The following is a 26,292-nucleotide window of genomic DNA, read 5'->3' as shown; positions in this document are numbered from 1 at the left end:
TTAAGAAGGAACTCAGGAGGCCTAAAAGGCACGAGGCTCCTTTGGCAGACAAGATGCATGGAAATTCCAAAGGCTTCTACAAATATATGAAGAGCAAAAGGGAAGCAAGGGACAAAATTGGTCCTCTTGAAGATCAGAGTGGTCATCTATGGAAGATAAAAAGAGATGGATAACATCTTAATTATTTTTGCATTGTCTATGGCGGTGAGGCAAAATAACAGTGAAGTCATGGACTTAATACTATTCTATGGTTCTATACAAATTTCAGAGAATGGGAAACTTGCTGTCTTTGAGGCAAATAATGTGGTCAAATGTGAGATGTTGCATTTTGAGAAGAAAAACCATGTAGGATTAATATGGCAGCCAGTAGAGGACACTGTGGAGTGCAAAAGAACAGAGGGATCAAGGTTTACAGATATATAATTCACTGAAAGTGGCATCACAGGTGATTAGGGTGATGAAGAAAGCTTTGGCACATTGTATGTTGAAGTTAGTGAGGTTAAATTTGGATATTGTGTGCAGTTTTGGTCACCTACGTACAGGAAAAGTATCAATAAGACTGAAAGAGGGCAGAGAAAACTTTTAGGATGTTGCAAAGTGCTGAGTCAGAGGCAGGCACAGTTAGCGCAGCAGTTAGCAGAACTCTATTTCAGTACACAAGTGGCCTAGGTTCGAATCTGGCACTGTTTGTAAGGTGTTTGTACATTCTCCCCGTGTTTGTGTGGGCTCCGATTTCCTGCCATCCTCCAAAAACATACGTTTGTCGGTTAATTGGTGTAATTGGACAATACGGGCTGTCAGCTAGTTTTTATGTCTTGTTTTTCCCACTTTAATCCAGTTATTTTCCACAAAAAGCAATGGGACAGATGAGCAGTTAGTGTAGTTTAATGGCAGTTTTAAGGATGCTGTTAAAAGTATATTGGTTACCTCCTGTACCTCCAAGTTAAAAAAATTAGGAGAAATTTGATAACGGTTAAAAAAAAATTATGAAGGGTATAGATCAGGTAAGCGCAAGCAGGCTTTTTCTACTGAGTTTGGTTGAGTCAAGAACTAGAGGACGTGGGTAAGGAGTGAAAAGTGCAAGGCTTAAGTGGATCATTAGGGCAAACCTCTTCACTCTAAAGGTTGGTGAGAGTGTGGCACGAGTTGTAAGCTGAGGTAGCGGTTATGGGTTTGATTTTGACATTTAAGACAAGATTGGATAGGTACTTTACAGAGATGGGAGGGGTATGGATGGCTATGGTCCGGATGCAGGAATAGTTTGACAGGGACGAGATGGGGCCAAGGGCCTTTTCTGTGCTGTAATGTTCTATGGTTCAAATTATACTTTAATTTCTTTTTGTAATCTTTTTTGTAAACAGCATCATTAAAAGTACATAAATAAAAGAATTATATAATGCCTTTTTCAACTTCAGGGAATTCTGAAGCGCTTTATAGCAACATATTACAGAAACTGAAAAAAAAAACATTAACTGCTGGAAATACTCAATTAGTCTGATATTAGCTGTAGAGAGAGAAAAAAACAGATTAATATTCCAAGTCATGATTAAACTGAAATATTAAATCTTTCTCCATCCACAGAGACTTTGTGACTTGCTTTATATCCATATTATGATACAGCCATTTTTCACAGAAGGTTCCCCAATGAGCAATGAATTCAATGGTTGACAATAAAATCACTCGTATCATTCAGTCTCATAGTTGATCCTCCACCACAATTCTACTTTCCCCTATCATCCTCAGTCCTACATAACCATCTGTACCTCAGTGCTCAAAGTCTAACCATAGGACAATGCTTTGGGCAAGAAGAAAGAGCCTTTCAGCACAGGTCCCATTAGAATAAAATGATGCCATGCATGGAAAAACTCTACTTTTTCCCATTAAAACTATATCCTGCACTGTTGTTTTATCTGACACCATAGCCTGTTCTTCTATTGCAAGCAGAACTATCTGCTGTAGTACACACAGGATTACTTGCCTAGATAACTTCAAAAGAAATTTCTCACAAAATCACACTCCACATGACAAGTACTTCAATTCAACTTTCTAAAGCTTGGATTAAAGAATTATTAAGGCACATGGAGAAATTATTATTATATTTCAATGAGATAAATTTTCATTCCTTCAAATTTCTTGGAAATCAATTGAATATTCTAACTAGTGTCTATTTTCTCTCAGAAATCAATTGTGATACTTCTGTACTACAATTTCCAAGACAAAAGCTACAGCGTATTCTTGCTGTAATTTCACCAAAAGCATTCCAATATCTCTATGATTTGTTTCCTATTGTATTATTGAATTCCCACCTAGTTACAAAAATAGTATGTCTTCTAAGAACAAGATACTTGAAATATGAAATAAAATGAATTAAAATTGTAAATGACAGATTATTTTCCCTTTGTGAATAAACCAACAGAGTAATATTTCAAGTCAATAATCTTTCACGAAAAATGTGAAAACTTAAAGATGAAATAAGTTGAAAAAGTGAATGGGGGAAGAGAGAACAGGAAAGTTTGTGACTTGCAACAGACCAATGGAAACTGAAAGTCAAAAGCCCTGATGGCAATGGCTCAGAAAGGGTGGTGAAGGATTGAAGAACAAAGGTGACTGAAGGAGATGGCAACTGAAGCTTTTTAAATTTAAGTAGTTTTTTTAACTTTTTTAAAAATTTAGATATTCAACACGGTAGCAAGCCCTTCCAGCCACAATCCCATGGCACCAAAATACCCCAACTAACTTACAAACCATTGTAGCGGCTTGTGTATGGAGACGCGAACTGGCCCATGAAACGGCCAGCGAACATGGCGACCGCGCATACCTTGGGGTGATACCGGCCATCATCCCAGGTGACATCCCACATGGTGGGAAGACTAGAGCTATGGCAGGAAAGCCAGCCAATCCCAGGCCAGCGTTCTGATGACGCAGTGCCCTGACATCAGCGCCTAGGGCCATATAAACACGACAGCCAGTGGAACAAACCAGTCTTGACTTTAAGGCTTTGGTGTGCCCGCGTAGCACGAACGCTACATTGTGGCCCCAACAGATCCAACTGGAAATTGGACCCGAAGATGATGGACCAGCCAGAGGCAGCGACTATCCACGCAGTCTCACTCAGGCTCCCAATGTTTTGGGTGTCACAGCCACACGTGTGGTTTAAGCAGGCCAAGGCTCAGTTCCAGCTTAGACACATTGCCGCTGACGACACCCACTACTTCTACGGCGTAAACTTCTACTCGATCAAGACACAGCAGCAAGGGTCGTGGACTTCCAAGGGCAGCCTCTGGAGCAAGGCAAATACGCGGCCTTCAAAGAGCTGTTAACCCGCACTTTCTGGTTCTCCCGGTGCGAGCGCTCCGCCCGATTGCTGCATATGGACAGAATGGGGGACAGGGTCCCATCCGCCCTAATGAGCAAGATGCTCGCTCTAACCGAGAACCACAAGCCTTGCTTGCCCTTTCAGCAGATCTTTCTGGAGCAACTGCCCGAGGATATCTGACTCTTGCTCATGGATGAAGACTTCAGCGATCCTAGGAGGTTGGACAGACATGCTTTGGAGAGCGAAGAAGAATACCAGCGCCATCGTAGACCTCAACAGCAAGCCCCACAAACAGCCGACTGCGAGACCAAGACTAATAGAGAGGCAAGTTAATATCCCAGGACAATTCTGCTACTATCATCAGCGATGGGGTGCGGAGGCCTGCTGATGCCGCCCACCCTGCGAATTTCTGAGAAACACCCTGGCCAACTGTCATTGATGGCAGTGGCGGTTGGTCCACGTGATAGCCTCCTCTACATTTAGGACTTCTTGTCGGGCAGGCATTTCTCAGTCGACACTGGCATCGAGATGAGCGTCCTTCCCCCCGCAGGCCTCCACACCCACAACGGCAAGCAGGACCCAGAACTGAGGGCAGCTAACAGCTCCTCCATCCGGACCTTTGGTACCTGCACCATCCCCCTCCGATTGAGCAACAGTCGGTTTACATGGAGCTTTACGCTTGCGGCAGTGGCGCAAGCGCTCATGGAGGCTGACTTCCTTCATGCCCGCTGCCTGCTTGTAAATCTCAATGCCAGAACATTTCAGACTCTACCTCTGGGGGAAGCCAAACTACCCGCCCCCCCCCACCCTGTCTCTATAATGCTTTCAGATAATGAATTCTCCCGCATCCTTACGGAGTTCACTTCAATCGTGGCGCCACAGTTCTCTGCGGCCACGCCAAATCACAGGGTAAAGCACCACATTCTGACTGAGGACCCCTGTTCCACCCCAGGGCACACCGACTCCCTCCTGAAAAGCTCAGCCTAGCAAAAGATGAGTTCAGGAAGAAAGAGGAACTAGGGATTGTGCGGTGCTCCGACAGTCCAGGGACCTCTCCCCTCCACATGCTGGCAAAAACAGCAGAAGAGTTGGAAGCCATGTGGCAACTAATGCCACCTCAATGAGCCCACCATGCCTGACAGATATCCCATGCCCCACATCCAAGACTTCGCAGCCAACCTGGACGGGGTTTGGGTGTTTTTCAAGGTGGACCTCATCTGGGGGGTACCACCAAATCCCATTTTACCCCCAGGATATCCATAAGATCACAATAATAACTCCCTTTGGCTTATTCGAATTCCTCCGCATGCCCTTTGGTCTGAAAAACGCAGCACAAGCTTTCCAGCGGCTGATGGACATAGTGGGCCGGAACCTCCCATTTGCGTTTATCTATTTGGACGATATCCTCATTGGTAGCCACAGCCACAAAGACCACCCACCCACCTGAGACAACTATGCACCCTGATGAGTGAGTTTGGGCTGACAATTAACCCCCCAAAGTGCCAATTCGTCCTGGACACTATTGACTTCCTGGGGCACAGAATAAACAAACGCAGGGCAAAACTGCTCCCCGAAAGGTCGAGGCGGTCCGGCTCTTCGCCAAGCTGTGTACAGGAAAAGGGCCACAGGAATTCGCTGGTATGATAAACTTTTATCACAGATTCACATCGGTAGCAGCCCGCATCATGCACACCCTCTTCGCGCAGATGACGGGCAAGTCAAAGGAGATTACCTGAGATGATGAGTCTTTCAGGGCGTTCCAGAAGGCCAAAGACGTGCTGGCCACTGCCACCCTCCTGGTACACCCCAGACCAGAGGCACCTACCACTCTAACAGTTGGCACACCTCCAGCACAGTGGTAGGAGGTGTACTGGAACAGCTCATTGAAGGCCAGTGGCACATCTGCCCACCCCCCCCAACCAGAGCTCATATACAGTGCTTTCAACCGAAAGCTATTGGTACTGTAGCTCGCGTTAAGATTGGAGAGTCGGCAATTCACGGTCTTCACCGACCACAAGCTGCTGATCTTTGCCTTCCGACAACAGAGACACTTGTTCTTCATGTTCAAATTTACCACAGACATCACAGAGAAAAGCAATGTGGTAGCCAACGCTCTGTCAGGCCCCACGATTAAGTTGGAACACCCTCTGTCCCAGGGGCTCAATTACATGGCCCTCGTCAAAACGCAGCAGCAGGACTCTGAGATACCTGAGTATAGGACAGCTGTCTCCAGTATCAGGGTGGAAGACGTCCCTGTCAGCTCAGGTAACCTGAAACTGCTGTGCTATGCTTCCACCAGCAGCATGGAGGCACCAGATATTCAACTCCATCCAAGGTCAAGATGGTGGCGAGCAGGTTTGTCTGGCATGGCCACCGTAAGCAGGTCAGACAGTGGACCAAGACCTGCATGAACTCCCAATCCTTAAATGTGCAGACTCCCACAAAGACGCCCACACAAACTTTTGTATCAGCACAGTGCAGGTTCAGCCACGTACATATTGATATAGTGGGGCCACTACCAGTTTCCTGTGGGGCGAGATAACTGCAAATCATGGTTGACCACTCCACAGAGGTGGCCTGAGGCAGTCCCGCTGATACCACCATAGAAACCTCCTCCAGGGCACATAGTGTCCAGATTCAGGATCCCAGAGCACCTAACCTCAGACAGGGGGGCACAATTTACTTCTAGGCTCTGGACAGCGCTGGCTAACTTCCTGACGACACAGCTCCAACGCACCACAGTGTACTACCCTCAGGTTAGTGGGTTGGTGGAGTGGTTTAAGTCACCTGAAGGCAGCCTTGATGGCCTGGCTCAAAGGTCCCAAATGGGAGGATAAACTGCCTTGGGTCCTTGTGAGGATACGCATTGCGCCAAACAAAGACTTCAATGCCTTGGCAGCGGAGACAGTGCACCCTTAATCATTCCTGGAATGTTCCTGGCCTCCAGCAAATGCCCGGAAGACCCCACGGCTATCCTTGAGAAATTGCAGCGAAAACTGGAGTCCCTGATCCCGCAATAACCCCGCCACATAGCCAGCCCAACATCACATCTCCAGGGACTTAAAGACATGTCAATATGTGTTCGGGCGAAGCGGCACACACCGGCCGCCCCTACAACAACCCCACAAGTTCATCAGGGACAATGGCTCCACTTTCAACATCGGCAGTAAGGAAGAGACCTTTACAGACCTTTACCACCTGACACCGGCGTATCACCGCCAGTCTCCACTTCTCCCCCAAGACACAAGGGCAGATCACCCAAGCCAACAGAAATCAACCCGATCGCTGGTTCTGGGTGGGGTCACGTAACGGCCCATGCACGGAGACACGAACCGGCCCACAAAATAGCCGATGAACGCGGTGATCGCATGGTCCTGATTACCGGCCGTCGTCCCAGGTGACCTCCAAAACGGTGGGAAAGCGGAAGCTGTGGCGGGAATGCCAGCCAATCCCAGGCCGGTACTCTGATGACGCGGGGCCCTGATGTCAGCGCCTGGGGCCCATATAAACGTGACGGCCAGTGCAATAAACCAGTCTCGACTTCAAGGCTTTGGTGTGTGTGTCGTTCCTCTCCATGACTGCGTAGCGCGAATGCTACACCTCGATCATTTTGAAGTTAGGAGGAAGCTAGAGTATCCAGAAGAAACCCACGCGGACACACTCCTTACAGATAGCATCGATAACGATCCCCAGTCGCTGGCGAGGTAATTGCATTGCGCTAACCGCTATGCTAACTGTGCCACCGAAACAACTGAAATGTAAAACACAAGAAGAGAGGAGAGAGAAAATAATCTTGAAAATGTGAGTTACAAGACAGAAATGGATGATTACCTGTAAAATTATTGATCGCAGCAATGTTAATAAATTTTGAAGAGAGGTAACTGATCTGAAATGTTGCCTCTGTTTCTCTTCCATCAAGATGCCGCCAAGCATCTGCAGTGGTCAGTGGGATGGAGAATTGAAGTGACAGGCAACTGGAAATTCAGCATCGCGCTTGTGAACTGAATGTAAGTGTCCAGGAAGAGAGACACCCACTCTCCCCCAATTGGAGACCACATCACTGTATGCAGTGTACCAAACTGAAAGCAATCAAGTAAGTTGGTGCTTCACTAAATTAAGTGTCAGGGTCCTAGAGACTGAAAAGAGCCAAAATACAGGTAAAACAAGCAGAAAAAGTAAATGGGGCGAGAACAAGTGGCTGCAGGAGCCTCTTAGAAGTAATATGACTTGTTGCCCTTGAGAATCAGAAAATGTAAGTCTCACTCCAGAGCTTTAAGCAGAACCATTTTGACCAACAATCCAGTACTGAGAAAATGTAGAGTGTTTCATATGAGGTTAATCAGTCCTCCTGGCTGGATGTGGAGAATCCCAAGGTATTATAAAGTAGGATGGACTGCCATGATTGTAGATTGTTCCTTGAAGAAGGGCTCTGGCCCAAAACATGGGCGGCCAACAGTGCCCTCCATAATGTTTGGGACAAAGACACATTTCTTTCCTTTATTTGCCCCTATATTTCACAGTTTTAAATTTGTAATCTAACAATTCACATGCGTAAAATTACACTTTCCAGATTTTATAAAAGGGTATTTGTGTACATTTTAATTTGGTCTTGTAGAAATTACAGGCCTTTTTATACATAGTTCACTCATTTTATAATACCATAATATTGGGTACATAGCAATGGTATGTATATTAAAGTTTAATACTTAGTTGCATATCCCTTGCATGCACTGACTGCTTGAAGTCTGTGATTCATAGACATCACCAGGTGTTGAGTATCTTCTCTAGTGGTGCTCTTCCAGGCCTCTACTGCAACCATCTTCAGCTCCTGCTTGTTTGGGGGGCTTGTCCCCTTAAGTTTTCTCTTAAATATATGGAAGAAATGTTCGATTGGATTTGGATCGGGTGACTGACTTGTCCATTCAAGAATTTTCCAGTTCTTAGCTTTGAAAAACTCCTTTGTCGCTTTAGCAGTATTTTGGGGATCATTGTCTTGCTGAAGGATAAAGTACTATCCAACAAGTTTGAAGGAATTTGCTCGAGCTTGAGCAGATCAGATGTTTCTAATCATCTCAGAATTCATTTTACTACTGCCATCAGCAGTTACATGCCCAGGCCATAACATCCCCACCGCCACATTTCACAAATGAGGTGGTACTCTTTGGATCTTGGGCAGTCCTTTACACTTCCCAGACTTTAGTCTTGCCATCTCTCTGATATAGGTTAATCGCGGTCTCATCTATCCACAAGACTTTTTCCCAAAATTCTGCAGGATCTTTTAAATACTTCTTGGCAAACTGTAATCTGGCCTGGCTGTTTCTGTGGTTAACTAGTGGTTTGAATCTTGCTGTGTATCCTCTGGATTTCTGTTCATGAAGTCTTCTGTGGACAGTAGTCATTGACACTTCCACACCTGCCTCCTGAAGAGAGTCCCTGATTTGTCGGACAGGTATTTGGGGATTTTTCTTCATTATATTGAGAATTCTTCTGTCTGCTTTGGCCAACTACTGAGCTCAACACTATGCTTTTCTTTCTTAATGATGTTCTTAGTAGTTGGTTTTGGTAATCCTAAAGTTTGGGTGATGTCTCTTAGTTTTATTCTTGTTTGTGACCTCATGAAGGCTTCTTTGACTTTATTGGTACAACTCTGGGGCTCATGCTGAAAAATGGCTATTACAGACTCCAGATGTGATCAAAAACTTAGAAGCAAGCCTAGCTCACTTATACCTGCACCAATGAAGCAATTAAACATACCCGAGTGCTCACAAACACATTGTGAACCCAAATGTCCCAAGCATTATGATGCCCTGAAATGGGGAAACTATGTTGTTACTGTATTGGAAAATAAATCAGGAATTGTTTTCTTCCGGTGATCCAATTGGAATAACTGCAGTAGGAAAAAAATCAAGGCAATAATGAGAATCAAAAAGTTTTGAAGGAGGAAGCCTGGGATGTTGATTGTCTATAGGTATGAAAATAGAGGTCATTCAAAAATACAGAATATCTCAACCAACATACAAATGCTTCGTTAAAGCCAAAAAGAGATTTTTAAAAAATAGATCTTTGCTCTCTGCCCAAACATCTGCTTCATTACAAATATACAGGGAAGCCTCAGTACTCAAATATCAATTTCAAACAGACAATATCCATTGTTATTTTGATCAAAGTATGAAATCCCAGTCCCTCACCCATTGTTGAATACAGCCGAGTGACCAAACCGGTTTACATCACGAGGAAGATCGGGCGTAGGCAGCACAGTCCACTCATCACAAGCTGTAGACAAATAAGTGCAAGTTAACCAAAATTAAACTGAGCCCTAAACTACAATTAAACTGTGCAACTGTTCTTCATTTCAAAATAACACCCAACTGAAGTTTAACTTAAGACTTTGAATGTTTGCGTACTTAAGATATGAACGATACTGACAATTCAGGAGATGGTGAGGCAATTAAGAGTCAACAATAGTGAATACACAAGGTTATATGGAAACCAGGATGTTTAACAGTTTCCTTGAACTGTCAACCTGTGAGTTATTTGGTCTTGTCATACAAGTCTCCAATATTCTGATTTAGCATTAATATTTTGTATTTGTGTCCTACAATGTTTTCTACATTGTGATTGAAAATTTTGACTTTTTAGCCTTTGACATTGCTGCTACTGGGAATGCAAATATGCACAATAGAGACTGCAAACAAACTTTAGAAATTCTCAACAGTTGTGTACAAATACTCTACAATTTTCAGAAGTAAACAGTTTTCAATCTGTTCTTGTTTTGTTATTCAAAATTGATCCACAGAAATTCCACTGACTGAAGTCAAGGTCTGAAAATTACGTACATTGTAAAACCATCCAGGAATCCAATTAGGATGGTGGCAGCCAGCACCACAAGGGCTCTAACAGGGGGCCTAGCTTTGATCCAAGGTTCCAGCCCATTCCTGACCTCAGGTTAAATTCAGAAGAGTATCGAACTGCTCCTGTGCCAAACCTCCAGCTAAAAGATTGAAGGCCCACTTTTATCCTGGGGCTCTGATTAGGAAAGTAGATCCCACTACCATCTTAAAGCCTCACGGCAGCCCCCTCTGATCCTTGGATTTTAATTGGGAGAACTGAAAAAACGTGAGCAAGAATAGGCCACAGCTTCTTCAGCCCCACTTCTTGTTTGTCAAGATCAGGGCTTCTACCTTAGTGGCATTCTCTAGCAATGCCCCATATCCCTCCCCCAAGGTTCATACATCTATCAATCTGATTTGAATGGGCACAATTACTGAGCTTCAACCAGCATTGAGAGTAACCAATTCCAGAGACTCACCATCCTCTGTGTGAAGAGATTTCTAACCTCAGTCTCAAACTATCACCCCACCCCCCACTTCATCTCAGCCAAATCTTTTTATTCTTTCAATCTTCCCTCATATGGCAAATTTGCCATATCCAAGAGGGAGCATAGTAAAATTAACACTGTATACATTCTTCAAGTAGGGAAATAAAACTAAACATAATCCTCCAGCTGCAGTCCTCCAAGGTTTAAATCTCAATAAAGTTTCCTTACTCATACAATCAAATCTTCAAATAATAAAGGCTAACATACACATATCCCAATAATTGCTTGCTTCGCCTTCAGCAACTTGTTGTCCAGGCACTCTCGAGCCATTAGAAGCGAGGAGGGATGAGATAGGAGCCAGTGAGTGATGTGAATGGAAGGAGATGAAGACAATAGATAAAACTAGTAGGAAAGAGGGAGGTGAGGGAGTTGGGGGACAGAGGCAATAGAAGGAAGCAGGCAAGGGAAAAAATGGCAAATGGAGGCAGGTAATGGGTGAGGGAAAGGTGAAAAGCATGGACATGTGGCTACCAGAGATGGAATCACACAAGTAAGGAAGGAAGGTGATAATGTGAACTTTTAAGCAACAAAGAACATATGGTAAATGGTAGGCCACTGACGAGTACAATAGAACAAGGGTTACTGGGAATACAGATACATAATTCCCTGAAAGTGGCATCACAGGTGGACAGGGTTGTAAAGAAAGCTTTTGGCATATTAGTATTGAGTATAGGAGTTGGGATGCTGTGTTAAAGTTGTATAAGACACTGGTGAGACCAAATTTGGAGTATTGTGTGCAGTTTTGGTCCCCTCAACTACTGGAAAGATATCAGTAAGATAGAAAGAAGGCAAAGAAGATTTACTAGGATGTTGCCCAGACACCAGGAACTAAGTTACAGAAAAGGTTAAAAAGGTTAAGACTTTATTCCCTGGAGCATAGAAGAATAAGGGGAGATTTGATAGAGGCATTTAAAACTATGAGGAGGGCTAGGCGGAGTAAATGTAGGTCAGCTTTTTCCACTGAGGGTAGGTAAGATACAAACCAGAGGACATGGGTTAAGAGTGAAAGAAGAAAAGTTTAGGGGGAACTTCTTCACACAGAGAGTGGTGGTGGTATGGAAAAAGCTTACAGCTGAAGTGGTGAATGTGGCCTCAATTTTAACATTTAAGAGGAATATGGACAGGTACATGGATAGAGAGGTATGGAAGGTGATGGAATGGGAGCAGGTCAGTGGGACTATGCAAAAAAAATGGTTTGGCACAGAATGGAAGAGCTAAAGAGGCCTGTTTCTGTGTTGTAATGTTCTATGGTTCTAAATGGTCAGGTCAACCACTCCACTACCTGTCTCTCCACTTCTCCCACCTTCATTTATTTAATATCGTGTCACCTTTCCACCCTCTCCCGTTTTAATGCTTGCATTTCAGTCACGACAAAGAATCCCTACCTGTTGACAGATCATTTTTCTCGATTGACATTGCCCAATCCTCTGAGCAACCCCAGCTTCTCACTGTTCTCCCTCCCTTCCCCTTTTCCTTGTCTCCTTTCCTCCAGCTCTCTACCCCCTTCCCTTTCCATTCACAGGGACATCCCTCCTCCCCCCCCAACTTGCTGGTGTGCTCTCCCTCCCTTATCACCTATTGCCTCATGCCTCTGGGACTGTATTCCTTGCCATGCCCCGCCCCTCCCCAACACCATTTTTGTTTGGGGGCCTGCCTACATCTTGTTATACGTCGATGAAGGACTCAAGCCCGAAATATTGGTTATGTACCTTTGCTATAAAATACACTGTCTGACCAACTGATTTTCTTCAGAATTCTGCTTTTATTTCAACTATGGTGTCTGCAGATTTTCATGTTTTACTTAGAGCTTCTCTAAGTTCATTCAACTTGGGGCTACCTCAGGGATTCTTGAAAGTTGCTGACAGCCTGAGGTAAGGCAGCTAACTTTCCAAGCAGGCGGGATGGAGAGAACTGAAAGTCACAGGACCAGCAGCTAAACTCATTTGACAGACAACTGTGGTTCAAAGTCCCATAGTTATGCAATAAGGCAAACCGACATTGTCAGAAAGCAATCTCCATCAGAATTCTGCAAGAAAATTCCAAGTAATTACCTGCCCCGGCCCTAACAGCACAAGAGCTTAATTCCAAAAATTCACCTAAAGTCTCCTCCACAGATGCTTATTATTTCTCAATAGTAAATACCATGGAAGGAATAAGCCACACAAAACAAATGCCGAATAATCTGCAGGAAAAGACCAAATCATGAATTTTCTGTAAAATAATGCTTTGCACTTCAGACAAGACCTAGTGCTTTTTTGCAACAAATTCAACTGTACTGACACTTCCCACCACCTGAGGAAAGCTGCTTCCATGTTAAAGGACTCATCTCACCCCAGAAACACTTTCTTCTCCCTTGGTCCATCAGAGAGAATATTCACAAGAGTAAAATCATACATCACCAGATTCAAAATCAGTTTCTTTCCGACTGCTATCAGGTGAATGAACAAACTCACACTAGTAAAATAACATGGCCCTCACTTCATTCTAATGGATCCTTCTTGAAACTCTGCGGTCTGTTTTATTTGCTGTACTTAACGTATGTGTTCATTTGCTGGAGAGGACTCAAAACACCCTATACTTCAGTACACGTGACAACAAACTTGAAGTGTGAGCAGGTTGACACCACAAGGCATACCCATGCAATTGAAATTCTATGTAGAAATTTGGAATTATACAGAATGTTAAAGGGACAAAATCAAAAACTTTTGCAATTGAACGATAAATACAAAGAGTGGTATCAGCGCTGGAAACTAATAATGCAGCTCCAGTCAGTCAGCTGCAGAGGGAAGACTGTCTGTTTGATGCTTCACCAAGCATGACAATTTTTTGACAACTCAACTTTAATCAATACCGAGTCCTCATCTAAATTTTAAAACTTACTGCCAAAAGTGGATGCACTATTCCCCTCAAGAGAAAACTTTGTGCAACATTGACGCCAAGAAAATAAGGCAGACACGATGTAACAGACAATTCCAACAACAGGAGGCAAATAAAAATTAATTGAGACACATGAATAGTTACATTTCAATATACTCTTTGGACACTCACAAAAATACTCAAGTGTAAGTGAGAAAGTTATTTGATTTGAAATCTCTTCATTAAAGATTTACTCCATATCTCACACAACTAACATTCAGCAAACTGGGAATTTTGGCTTGTTTGATTTGCACATTGCATCCAAAATCTGTTCAGGGATACAAATTCTCAAAATAACTGGGTGATCAACATCCTAAAAGGAACAGTGGGTAAATGCAAAAAGCAAGAGACGCAGAGACTGCGGATGCTGGAATCAGGATCAAAAAATAATTTGTTGCAGGAACGAAGCCAATTGAATGGGGGGAAGAATTGTCAGTGCTTTGGGTTATTCTTACATTAATGATTAAGATTGTGTTAGTCTGGAATTTAGAAGAAAAGAAGATATCTTATAGAAACATATAAAATTAAGAAAGGCATAATTGAGACAGAGGTAGGTAGGTTGTTTTCATTGGTGGGTGAGACCAGAACTCAAGATTCAGGATAATAGATTTAGGACATAGATGAAGTGAAAAGGTTTTTCCTGGAGGGTGTGAATCTGTGGAATTTGTTCCCCACTGAAGCAGTGGCGGCTACCTCAGTAAATATATTTAAGACAGGTTGGATAGATTTTTATATAGATGGTGAATTGAGGAATATAGGGAAAAGGCAGGTAGGTGGAGATGAGGCTCTCATCAAATCAGCTATGATATCCTTGAATGGCAGAGCAAGCTCGATGGGCTGGAGGCCTGCTCCAAACAGTAAGATTATAGAACAGTGCAGCACAGGAACAGGCCCTTCGGCCCACATGCCTGTGCCAAATATGAATCAAACTACCATATATGCTGGCAAATAGGACAACTCATGCACAGAACGACCCTGGAATTTCCACCTAAAATATTGGTTTTGAGCAATACCCTGGATACTGTTAAAAGCAAATCACAATATTTTGATAAGAAATTACAATGTAAAGGGTTCAATTTTATTTGGGTATTTTAAAATAAACCACTAATAGGCCATTTAAACCCAGTGCAGTCGACAGCAGTTGGACTGGGTGGGTGAACTCTGCAGAGAAGTGCTGAGACTTCACAAATAACTAACAAGGCATGCGCGAGATTGTGTCGGAACCAGCAGGAAGATGGCAGCACTGTTGAGACCGCCATCGAGGTTCGGATTTCAGACCCAGCGCATAGGATGACCCTGATTTTAAGGTGAAATTTTTGTTTCTAGAGTTGTCTTATTTGACAGTATAAAATTGCAACTGATAGGTATTCCTCCATTCTATAATTAAATCAAAATATTGAAAGAAGACTTGGAGCCAATATTCTCCATGTTGCTAATAGCACCAGCAGCATAACAAGAACTGAGGCAAAGTGAATTTACAAAGACAAAGGCAGCGAGATTACTAAATAATGATTTAAATCTCCTGGCAAGTTACAGAAATCTAATTTGTGTTTTAGAGAAAGGGAGTTACCATGAATCGCATTTATCATTTCATTGCAAGTTAAAGCATAAATATGAAGAGATTAAATCCTCAAGGGTAAATAACACTAAAATTGTCCATTAACAAAAGCCCCTGATGTTTGATAAAAACTTTAGATGTGGTTGGAAACAAGCAATATTTCAACTTGGACAAATTAAAAGACCACATTCACAAACAAACATTTTCAATGTCCATTGCAAACAGTTTATTTCAGATTTGTATAAAACATCATTTACACATTCCAGATTGGATTTTTGGGGTGGGGTGGGGGGATGTTGAGGAGCACGCACTTAAAATAATCTGCTCTAATTTTAAATGACTATTTTTGTCTTTTAATCCCTGAAAGATTTCCACCATCTCTGCTTTGTGTGTGTGTGTGTGTGTGTGTGTGTGTGTCTGTGTGTGTGTGTGTGTGTGTGTGTGTGTTGTGTGTGTGAACGTGTGTGTGTGTCTGTGTAGTTCACTAAATCAGTTCTAGAATTTTCTTCATTTAAATTCCACACCAGGACTGCTGCGTCATCCATGTCACAAACCGTCAGTGACAGTCATATTTTGGTCAATCCTTTATTGTTTGCCTAACAATCGGACGTATGTTTTTAGTCATCAACATCTAATTCCGGAAATCCTCTAAGAATCTCCTCCTTTGAATCACTACTCTTGATTTTTATTTTATTTCACCACAAGATGATTTTAAAATGCTGACATACATGCTGCTAAATGGAACTGAGTTACGGAGAAAGGTTAAAGAGATTAGAATTTTATTCCCTGGAGCACAGAAGAATGAGGGGAGATTTGTCAGAGGTAGACAAAATTATGATGGGTTCAGACAGAGTAAATGCAACTAAGCTTTTTTCCACTGAGGTCAGGTGAGATACAAACCAGAGGACATGAGTTAAGGTTGAAAGGGAAGAAGTTTAGGGGGAACAGATAGTGGTGGGAGTATAGAACATGATGCCAGCTGAAGTGGCTCAATTTTAACATTCAAGAAACATTTGGACAGGCACATTAAATGGGAGGAGTATGAAGGGACATGAAATGGATGTAGGAAGAAGAATAGTTCAGCACAGACTTGAAGGGCCAAATGTTCTGTAATGTTCCATGGTTCTAAAGCATCTCGCCACTAAATTACATCTGCCATTTGTCTTGTAGTATAACAGTGATGGTATTTTTAAAAGCGACTTGGAGCTTTGGACTATCTTCAAGATGTAAAAGTCACCACATAAATTGAAATGTTTCCTTTACATCCCATGCTCAGCACCATCTGTTTTTAAAGTCATTCTAAAAATAGTGGTCCAATGGACCAAGACAAAGACATGCAGAAAATACTGAAGCAGACTGAAGAATATCTTGCTTTGCTGAAGAATACACTGCATTTAAATGCCAATGCTGCCCTCTCTTGGAATTTACTTACAATCCAAATGCACATAAAAGGCTTTCAATAGGTCACACAGCAAAGTCAGGGCATTAATTAAACTACAAACACCTTTCTGCTTAATTGAGCAGAAACTGTTTCTGATTGAATGCTAGGGATAATTAGTTAAACACTCAAAATGCAATTAAGCGATCTTAACAAATTGATTACCAATTATGAAAATGGTGCCTGTGAATGAAGCTCAAGATTTATCATTATGGATGTATACTTCAACAGAATCTCTTTCACACCAACCATGAAGCAACATTGGAGTGCGTTATTTCAGAACTAGACTAGCCACAATACAATGTTCGCCTTTTAAGTACAAGAGGATTGGATGACAAGAATGAAAAGGTCTTATTGAAATTATATACATCACTGATGACATGAGGGGACACTTGATTAATCTTTTGAACAAAGGAAACATATACGTGATACAGGCCGGACAGAGCAGTCAAGTAGATTCAAGTCAGATATTGATGCATTTTTGGAAAATGAGGAAATATTGAGTTTCTACAGGAAAGAGTACCCATGTTGTTAATAAAAGAAGTAGCTATGAGGAATGGGGTCCAAATAGCCAACTCATACCTTCTGTTTTGTTTTATGTTCTAATTGAAGAGGTGGCCTGGAGAGATGATGCAAATTGTGCTCCTTGGAATTTAGGAAACTGAGATGATCTCACTGCATGTAAATAATTCTTAAAAACCTTATAATTATCGCCCTGTTCCTGTGTTGTACTATTCTGTGTTCAATACAAGAGACTGGTGTGTAACTGCTACAGACAATTCAATGCAGGGAAATTTTCTAATCAATAACAATTTTCCTTCAGTCAGACTTTAAAACATTTAATACTTCTTTAGTATCTGCAGGAGTAAATAAAACTAAATATTCTCTTTATTGCTCACGCGTTAGGTTTCAGCTCTCATCGAACTGCTGGCAAGATTTAAATCATTGTTTCAGTGCCAATAAAATTTTGCATCAGCAACTAACTCTACCCCTCCTGCCATACATGAAACTGAACTAAATAGTGTGTAACACTTGTAAATTTTTGGGATGTTAAATCAAGATATGGTTTGGACCACTTACCTCCAGCTTCATTGACTCCCCTACATTCCATATTCGTATTGTCTCACCTTACCTCTCACGATGCTTCCTTGCCCGTGTTATCTCTAAATAGGATGAACACAAAGTATTTCTGCCAGCCTCCCGTAATTTATCCTGTAACTTAGGGTTCACTTTGCTCCCATATCGAAAGATTCATCCATGCCCTTTGAGCTCCTGACCAACATTGACAACCACTGAGCATGGCCTGGGTTTTAAATTTTCATTCCTGCCTACTAATCATTCCTTGCCTTACCACCCCATCACCTACAGCCCTCTGATATCTACATTCCTCACTTCAACTCAGATGTTTGGTACACATTCGTCCCACATCAGATAGAGTGCCCTCAGCTAGCAAAACAGTAAGTCCTGGAAGTTGCTCCCTAAGCCCACACGCATTCCTACCTCTTGATCCATCTATTATGAACCCCCTTAAAACATAACAATTTGATCGTTTTTCATTACTTTCAGTTCCAAATTCTGTTTGATGGTAATATGAATCATCTTTGGAAGCTTTCTGCCACAGGGACTATTTTTAAAGTCATTCTAAAAATAGTGGTCCAATGGATCAAGTCAAAGACATCCAAAAGATCCGACAGAAAATACTTGTACTGTTGTTTCAGATTTTCAATAATATTCAGCACATTTCCATCATTTTCTGCTTTTTGTGGTTACATAATGGATTATCACTTCGATTCAAAATATAAAGGGAAGTGGTTCTACTGCATGAGTGGATTCTATTTACACGACTTGTTAATTTAGTTTTAATTTGGACATACAGCGCAATAACAGGTCCTTCTGGCCCTATGCCTGAGCTGCCAAAATACCACAATTAAGCTATACAGTACATTTCTCCATATCTGAAACGCTTGGGACCAGATATTGTTCCGTTTTTTTTTTGGTTATCGGAACAAAACCAAAAACAGCACAGTAGCGTCAGCCATCGCCAGTGCCCAACACCCCTCCACTGTTGCCACGTCCCAACATTGGTTCGTGCTCCTGCCCAGGAGCCGGCTTGCTCTTCTCGATGACACAAGGACAAAAGATTCTTCTGTTTACTTGTGTCTGGGAGACAGCGACAAGCAGTTTTTAAACCAAGAAGGGATGTGATTGGCAACTGAATATCCCTGGGTTTCGTTGTTTTAGGTGTGATAGAGTCGGAGGGGCAAGAGGAGGTGGGGTTGCATTGCTTGTCAGGGAAAATATTACAGCGGTGCCTAGGAAGGATAGATTAGAGGGCACATCCACGGAGGCTATTTGGGTGGAACTGAGGAGTAGGAAAGGAGAGGTTACACTTGTAGGGGTGTATTATAGACCACCCGGAGGGGACCGAGACCAAGAGGAGCAAATCTGTAGGGAGATAGTAGATATTTGTGATAAGCACAGGGTTGTAATTATGGGAGATTTTAATTTTCCACATATAGATTGGGAAACACATTCTGTGAAAGGAATGGATGGGTTAGAGTTTGTGAAATGTGTGCAAGATAGTTTTTTACAACAATATGTAGAGGTGCCGACCAGAGAAGGAGCAGTGTTAGATCTACTGTTGGCAAATGGGATGGGTCAAGTGACGGAGGTTAGTGTTGGCGAGCACTTCGGGTCCAGTGATCATAATGCCATCAGCTTCAATGTCATTATGGAAAGAGAGAAATCAGGGCCAAGGATTGAGGTTTTTGATTGGGGAAAAGCTAGATTTGAGGAGATGCGAAAGGACTTGCAGGGTGTGCATTGGGACAATTTGTTTTATGGGCAGGATGTAGTAGAGAGATGGAAGTCTTTTAAAGATCAGATTTTGAGAGTGCAAAAGCTTTATGTTCCTGTTAGGTTAAAAGGAGGGGCAAAAGGTTTGAGAGAGCCGTGGTTTTCAAGAAAAACCTTGGTTCGAAGAAAAAGGGAGGCGTACATTAGATATAAGAAGCATGGAGTTAAGGAGATGTTTGAAAGATACATTGAATGTAAGAGGAATCTTAAGAGAGGAATTAGGAAAGCTAAAAGAAGGTACGAGAAAACTATGGCAAGCAGGGTGAAAACTAATCCAAAAGAGTTCTACAAATATGTTAATGGTAAGAGGAAAGCTAGAGACAAAATTGGTCCCTTAGAAAATCAGAGTGGAAAACTGTGTGTGGAACCTAGAGAAATGGGGGAGATATTGAACAGTTTCTTTTCTTCGGTATTCACTAAGGAGAAGGATATTGGGAGATGTGGGATAAAAAAAGCAAATTGGGTAAATATGGGGAATATAGAGATTACAAAAGGTGTAGTTTTAAGGCTTTTGAAGAATATAAAGGTGGATAAGTCTCCGGGACCAGACGGGATCTTCCCCAGGACATTGAGAGAAGTGAAGGAGGAAATAGCAGAGGCTCTGGCGGAAATTTTTCAAATGTCATTAGATATGGGGATAGTGCCGGAGGATTGGCGCATTGCGCATGTGGTTCCGTTATTTAAAAAGGGTTCAAGGAGGAAGCCTGGCAACTATCGGCCTGTAAGTTTGACGTCTGTGGTAGGTAAATTAATGGAGAAAATTCTTAGAGATAGTACTTATAAACATCTGGATAGACAGGGTCTGATCAGGAGCACTCAACATGGATTTGTGGGAGGAAGGTCATGTTTGACCAATCTGATTGAATTTTTTGAAGAGGTGACTAGGAATGTGGATGAGGGTAGCGCAGTGGATGTTGTCTATATGGACTTCAGTAAGGCCTTCGATAAGGTACCACATGGAAGGTTGGTTAGGAAGGTGCAGTCTTTGGGTATAAATTTTGAGATAGTCAAATGGATTGAACATTGGCTGAAGGGGAGAGGCCAGAGAGTGGTAGTGGATAATTGTCTGTCAGGTTGGAGGCCGGTGACCAGTGGTGTGCCTCAAGGATCTGTATTGGGCCCATTGTTGTTCGTTATATACATTAATGATCTAGATGATGGGGTGGTGAATTGGATTAGTAAATATGCAGACGATACTAAGGTAGGTGGAATAGTGGATAATGAAGAAGGTTTTCAAGGAGTGCAGAGGGATTTGGGCTGCTTAGAAAAGTGGGCTGAAAAATGGCAGATGGAATTTAATGCTGATAAGTGTGAGGTGCTTCATTTTGGTAAGAAGAATCAGAATAGGACATATGTGGTAAATGGGAGAGCATTGAGGAATACAGAAGAGCAGAAAGATTTAGGAGTGACGGTACATCGTTCCCTGAAGGTAGAAACTCACGTGAATAGGGTGGTGAAGAAGGCTTTTAGTATGCTGGCCTTTATCAATCATTGCATGGAATATAGGAGTTGGGAGGTGATGTTGAGATTGTATAAGACGTTGGTGCGGCCTAATTTGGAGTTCTGTGTGCAGTTCTGGTCACCTAATTATAGGAAGGATATAAACAGAGTGGAGAGAGTGCAGAGAAGGTTTACCAGAATGTTGCCTGGGTTTAAGCATCTGGAGTATGGGGAGAGATTGGACAGATTGGGTCTTTATTCTTTGGAGCGTAGAAGGTTGAGAGGGGATTTGATAGAAGTATTTAAGATTATGAAAGGGATAGACAGAATGGATGTGGATAGACTATTTCCGTTAAGAGGAGGAAAGTTTAAAACAAGAGGACATGAGTTAAGAATTAAGGGGCAGAGGTTTAGAGGTAACATGAGGGGGAACTTCTTTACTCAGAGAGTGGTAGCTGTGTGGAATGATCTTCCGGGAGAAATAGTGGCGACGGAGTCAATTGTATTATTTAAGAAAAGGTTGGACAGGTATATGGAGGAGAGGAAGATGGAGGGTTATGGGCATTGTGCAGGGAGGTGGGATTAGAAAGGGGTGTTTGGTTCGGTGCGGACTAGAAGGGCCTAATGGCCTGTTTCCGTGCTGTAATTGTTATGTTAAGAAATGAAAAGAGAGTGGAGAGGGAGTTACCTGAAATGAGGACAATTGGCATTCATGCACTTTGATTTAAGGGCTGACCCTTGCACATAATTTTTCCCTATGCGCTGCCTGAAAGCTCTGCAAAAAGGTTCGGTATTTGGATTTTTTTTCGTTATTCAGAATTTTAGATACGGGGAAACGTGCTATTAAATGTACTGTGTTTGGTGCTGGGTCTGGTCTTATCGATGGACAGGAGGCCACACCAGGAACATTGAATGCAATAGACTGGGTTGAACAAGATCACTCCATTCTGCATCTGCTCATCTTATACACATGAACATACCTATTTGGAAATGGAGCAACTTGGCCTTTCAAGCCCTTCCTGCAAATAGAAAACTGTAGGTGCTGATGTGATTAAGCTTGACTACCTTACACCCTCTTGCTTACTTAAAGGGTGAAAAACTACAGCATGCTGTTGTGCAGAGGGACTTGGGAGGGCTTGTGCATGAATCGCAAAAAGTTAGGTTGCAGGTGCAGCAAGTTATTAAGAAGGTAAATGGAATGTTGGCCTTCATCGCTAGAGGAATTGAATTCAGGAGTAGGGAGGTCATGTTGCAACTGTATAAGGTACTGGTGAGACCGCACCTGGAGTACTGTGTCCAGTTCTGGTCTCCATATTTGAGGAAGGATATACTGGCTTTGGAGACGGTCCAGAGGAGGTTTACTAGGTTGATCCCTGGGATGAAGGGGTTGACTTATGATGAAAGATTAAATCGTCTAGGATTGTATTCGCTCGAGTTCAGAAGAATGAGAGGAGATCTTATAGAAACATATAGGATTAGGAAGGGTATGGATAGGATAGATGTAGAAAGGTTTTTTGAGCTGGGCGGGGAAACTAAAACGAGAGGACACAGTCTCAAGATTCGGGGGAGTAGATTTAGGACAGAGATGAGGAAAAATAGTTTTTCCCAGAGAGTAGTGAATGTTTGGAATTCTCTAACCAGGGAAGTGGTTGAGGCTGCCTCATTAAACATATTTAAAATTCAGTTAGATAAATTTTTACATGATAAAGGAATTAGGGGATATGGGGAGAAGGCAGGTAGGTGGAGTTAGGTCATAAATTAGATTAGCCATGATTGTATTGAATGGCGGAGCAGGCTCGATGGGCCATTTTTGGCCTAGTCCTGTTCCTACTTCCTATGTTCCTACTGAATATCTATCTACCTCTGGCTATTTTTCTTTTCTTTTTAAGAGATACAGGACAGTAACTGGTCCAGGAGAGAGTGCTGCCCAATTACACACAATTGACCTTCAAACCTTGTGTATTTTTGGAAGGTGGGAGGAAACTGGAGGAAACCCACGCAGACACGGGGAGAATGAGCACGCTCCTTGCACAGCGCCGGATTCGCAGACAGTGCCGGATTCAAACTCAAGTCACTGGCGCTGTCAAGAAAATACATAATTTGACAGCATCTTCTCAAACCAAAGTATCACAATGCAGTTTGCAGTTTTTAAAGGATGCATTAGCGTACATGTGTGGAACATTTTTCCAGCTGGATATAATGAAGTGCTGCAATCAAGTGTGATTAATCAATAGAATTTAGACTGTATAAATCAATATTGAAGAGTGAATGAGTGCCAGAGACAAAGAACTTTCAGCCACCCTCATGGGCCATTTCTCACTTAGAGTGAAAAACGCCAATTAATAATTTGCCATTACTGCCTCAATTTAACAGCAAAGAAATGAAAAATATAGAGGCATGCTTGACTCATAGGCACCTGCAAAAAATAACCAAGCTCCCATATTACTAAATTCAAAACTACAATGAATGTCCTGCGAGCAACAGAATTAGTTTCCTCCCTTTCTCCACATTTAGTAGCTGTTCTTTCTTACCACTTTTATGCTTCAGATGCCATACACTAATATACTGTGAAGGTAAGTTCATGATATTGAATGATTTTTTCTATATTTTCTGACATGGATAAAACCTACATGTACTTCAGTGAAAACAGAACTAATATGATGCCCATATGGAGCGGCACGGTTAGCTTAAGTGTGGGTTTCCTCCAGGTGCTTAGATTTCCTACCACTGTTCAAAAACGTACCAGGGTTGTAGATCAATTGGATGTAGTTGGGCAGCACGGGCTCATAGGCCAAAAGGACCTGTTATAGAAACATAGAATTCTACAGCACAGAAAACAGCCATTCAGCCCTTCTAGTCTGTGCTGAAAATATCATACCACTAGTCTACTGAACTGCACCCATTCCATAACCCTCCAGACCTCTCCTATCCATGTATCTATCCAGTTTGTTTTTAAAACTTGTGTGACATGGTAAATGTGGGCACACTCGTCAGCTTGTCCCACACTCCCACCACTCTCCTGAGTGAAAAAAAATCCCTGTAATGTTACCCCTAAACCTTTTCCCTTTCTCCTTAAATCTGTCATTTTGTATTTATCTTTCCTAATCTAAGAGGAAAGAGCCTACTCGCATTTACTTTGTCTATATCTTTAATAGTTTGTACACCTCTATCAAATTTCCCCTCATTCTTCTACACTCCAAGGAATAAAGTCCTAACCTGTTCAAACTTTCCCTTTAACTCAATTCCTGAAGACCCGGTAACACCCTAGTAAATCATCTCTGCATTCTTTATCTTACTGATATTCTTCCTGTAGTTTGGTGACCAGAACTGCACACAATACTCCAAATTTGACCTCACCAACGTCTTATATAATCTCACCATAACATCCTATTGACTATACTCAATACTTTGATTTATGAAGGCCAAGATGCCAAAAGCTTTCTTCACAACCCTGTCTACCTCTGACGCCACTTTCAGAGAATTATGTATTTGAATTCTCAGATCCCTTTGTTCCTTTGTATTCTCGGTGCTCTACTATTTGCTGTGTATGTTCTACCTTAGTTTGTCCTTCCAAAATGCAACACCTCACATTTTTCTGCATTAAATTCCATCTGCCATTTTTTGGCCTATTTTTCCAGTTGGTCCAGATCCCTCTGTAAGCTTTGAAAACCTTCCTTGCTGTCCACAATGCCTCCAATCTTAGTGTTATCAGCAATTTACAGATCCAATTTTCTATATTATCATCCACATCGTTGATAATAGACAACAAACAACAGTCCCAGCACCAATCTCTGAGGTGACTGTGATGTATGGATAAATAATAGAACAAAGAACACTACAACACATGACAGGCCCTTCAGTCCTCGATGTTGTGCTGACCTCTATATTCCTATCAAAAAAAAACTAAACCCTCCCAACCTCATAACCCTCATTTTTTCTTTCATCCATTTGCCTGTCTAGGAGGTTCTTAAATGCCCCTAATGTTTCAGCCTCCACCACCACCCCTGGCAAAGCAGTCCAGGCATCCAGAACTCTCTGTGTAAAAAAGTACCCCTGATGTCTCCCCTAAACTTTCCTCCCTTCACTTTGAACAGATGTTCTCTGGTGTTTGCTACTCCCGCCCTGGGAAAAAGGCACTGGCTGTCTACCTTATCTCTATCTCTCAGAAACCTATAGACCTTAATTCAGTCACCTCTCATCCTTCTAGGCTCCAAAGGGAAAGGCCCTAGCTCTGCTAGCCATGCCTCATAAGAGTTATTTTCTAATCCAGAAAACATCCTGGTAAATCTCCTCTGCATTCCTACATAGCTTCCACATCCTTTCTATAGTGAGGTGACCAGAAATGAACACAATATTCCAAGTATGGTCTCACCAGAGATTTGTAGAGTTGCTACATGACCTCTTGACTCTTGAACTCAATTTTCTGACTAATGAAGCCCAGCATCCCATCGGTCTTCTTAACAATCCTATTAACCTGTGTGGCAACCTTGAGAGATGTATGGATTTGGACCCCAAGGTCACTTTTTTCTTCCACACTGTTATGTACAGTATCTGATCATTAACCCTGTACTCTACCTTCTGGTTTGACCTTCCAAAATGCATCACCTCACATTTTTCCGGATTGAACTCCATCTGCCTTTTTCTACCCAACTCGGCATCCTGTCTATATCCTTTTGTAATCTATAACAACCTTTAACACTATCCACAACTTCGTATTGTAATGTTTAAATATTGGGAGGAATTTGGTAAAATTAGAGTAGGTTACATACATACACACATTTTAAAACAGAACTTATTTGAAAGATTGAAGAATCCATATTCAGTAACATTGCAGGATCTATGGAGACTTTTATGCACATTTCACAAGTAGGTGCTAATTGAAATGACATCATGAAATGAATAGACCATTGTTTGCAACTGGAGACAGGCTGGATGGTTGGAAAACATACAAGGCTTCTGACCTTTCTGAAAAGTGCTCACAGGCAGGTCACTCCTGGGTTTTGTTTACCGAAGACAACAGCTTGACCAAGAGAGGAGAACTCCTGTGAAGGTGAAGAAGGTGGGGGCTTTTGCAAGTAATAGAGTCACATGGGCTTTCTGCAGTCTCAGTTGAAGAGAGAGATAAGACAAGTTAACAAGCTCTCTCCGCTAGTGTGTGTGACACTGAAAGCAGCTGAACAGTGCAAGGCAGGAATCTGGATGAAACTGATGAAAAGCTCCAGAGTGGCGGATGGCCGAAAGTGCTATCTGTCTGATGTTTCTCTTGGAATAACAGGACCAGAAAGGAACTCTGTGGTGGCCTGAAAGAAAGAGGTTATCATCTGGAGAACCCCGATGGGGCAAGTTTCATCAGCAAGACCCTGAGGTGACTAATGGTGGTACCTCAGTTG

The 26,292-nt window shown here is 42.3% G+C and overlaps 1 protein-coding gene across 3 annotated transcripts in view; it reads right to left on the bottom strand.

Annotated features, from left to right (window-relative positions):
* atrn (attractin) overlaps positions 1 to 26,292 on the bottom strand; it is a 520,815-nt gene that overhangs the window by 326,646 nt on the left and 167,877 nt on the right. For all 3 annotated transcript variants that reach the window (XM_069923525.1, XM_069923527.1, XM_069923526.1), the window contains exon 11: positions 9,505 to 9,589. In XM_069923525.1, coding sequence (XP_069779626.1) covers positions 9,505 to 9,589 — 85 coding nt within the window. The remainder of the gene's footprint in view (positions 1 to 9,504; positions 9,590 to 26,292) is intronic.

This window comes from Narcine bancroftii, chromosome 3, assembly GCF_036971445.1.
Source record: "Narcine bancroftii isolate sNarBan1 chromosome 3, sNarBan1.hap1, whole genome shotgun sequence".
In the NCBI taxonomy this organism is placed as follows: domain Eukaryota; kingdom Metazoa; phylum Chordata; class Chondrichthyes; order Torpediniformes; family Narcinidae; genus Narcine; species Narcine bancroftii.
The sequence above is the reverse complement of the archived record's forward strand: the minus strand, read 5'-3'. Positions and strand labels throughout refer to the sequence as shown.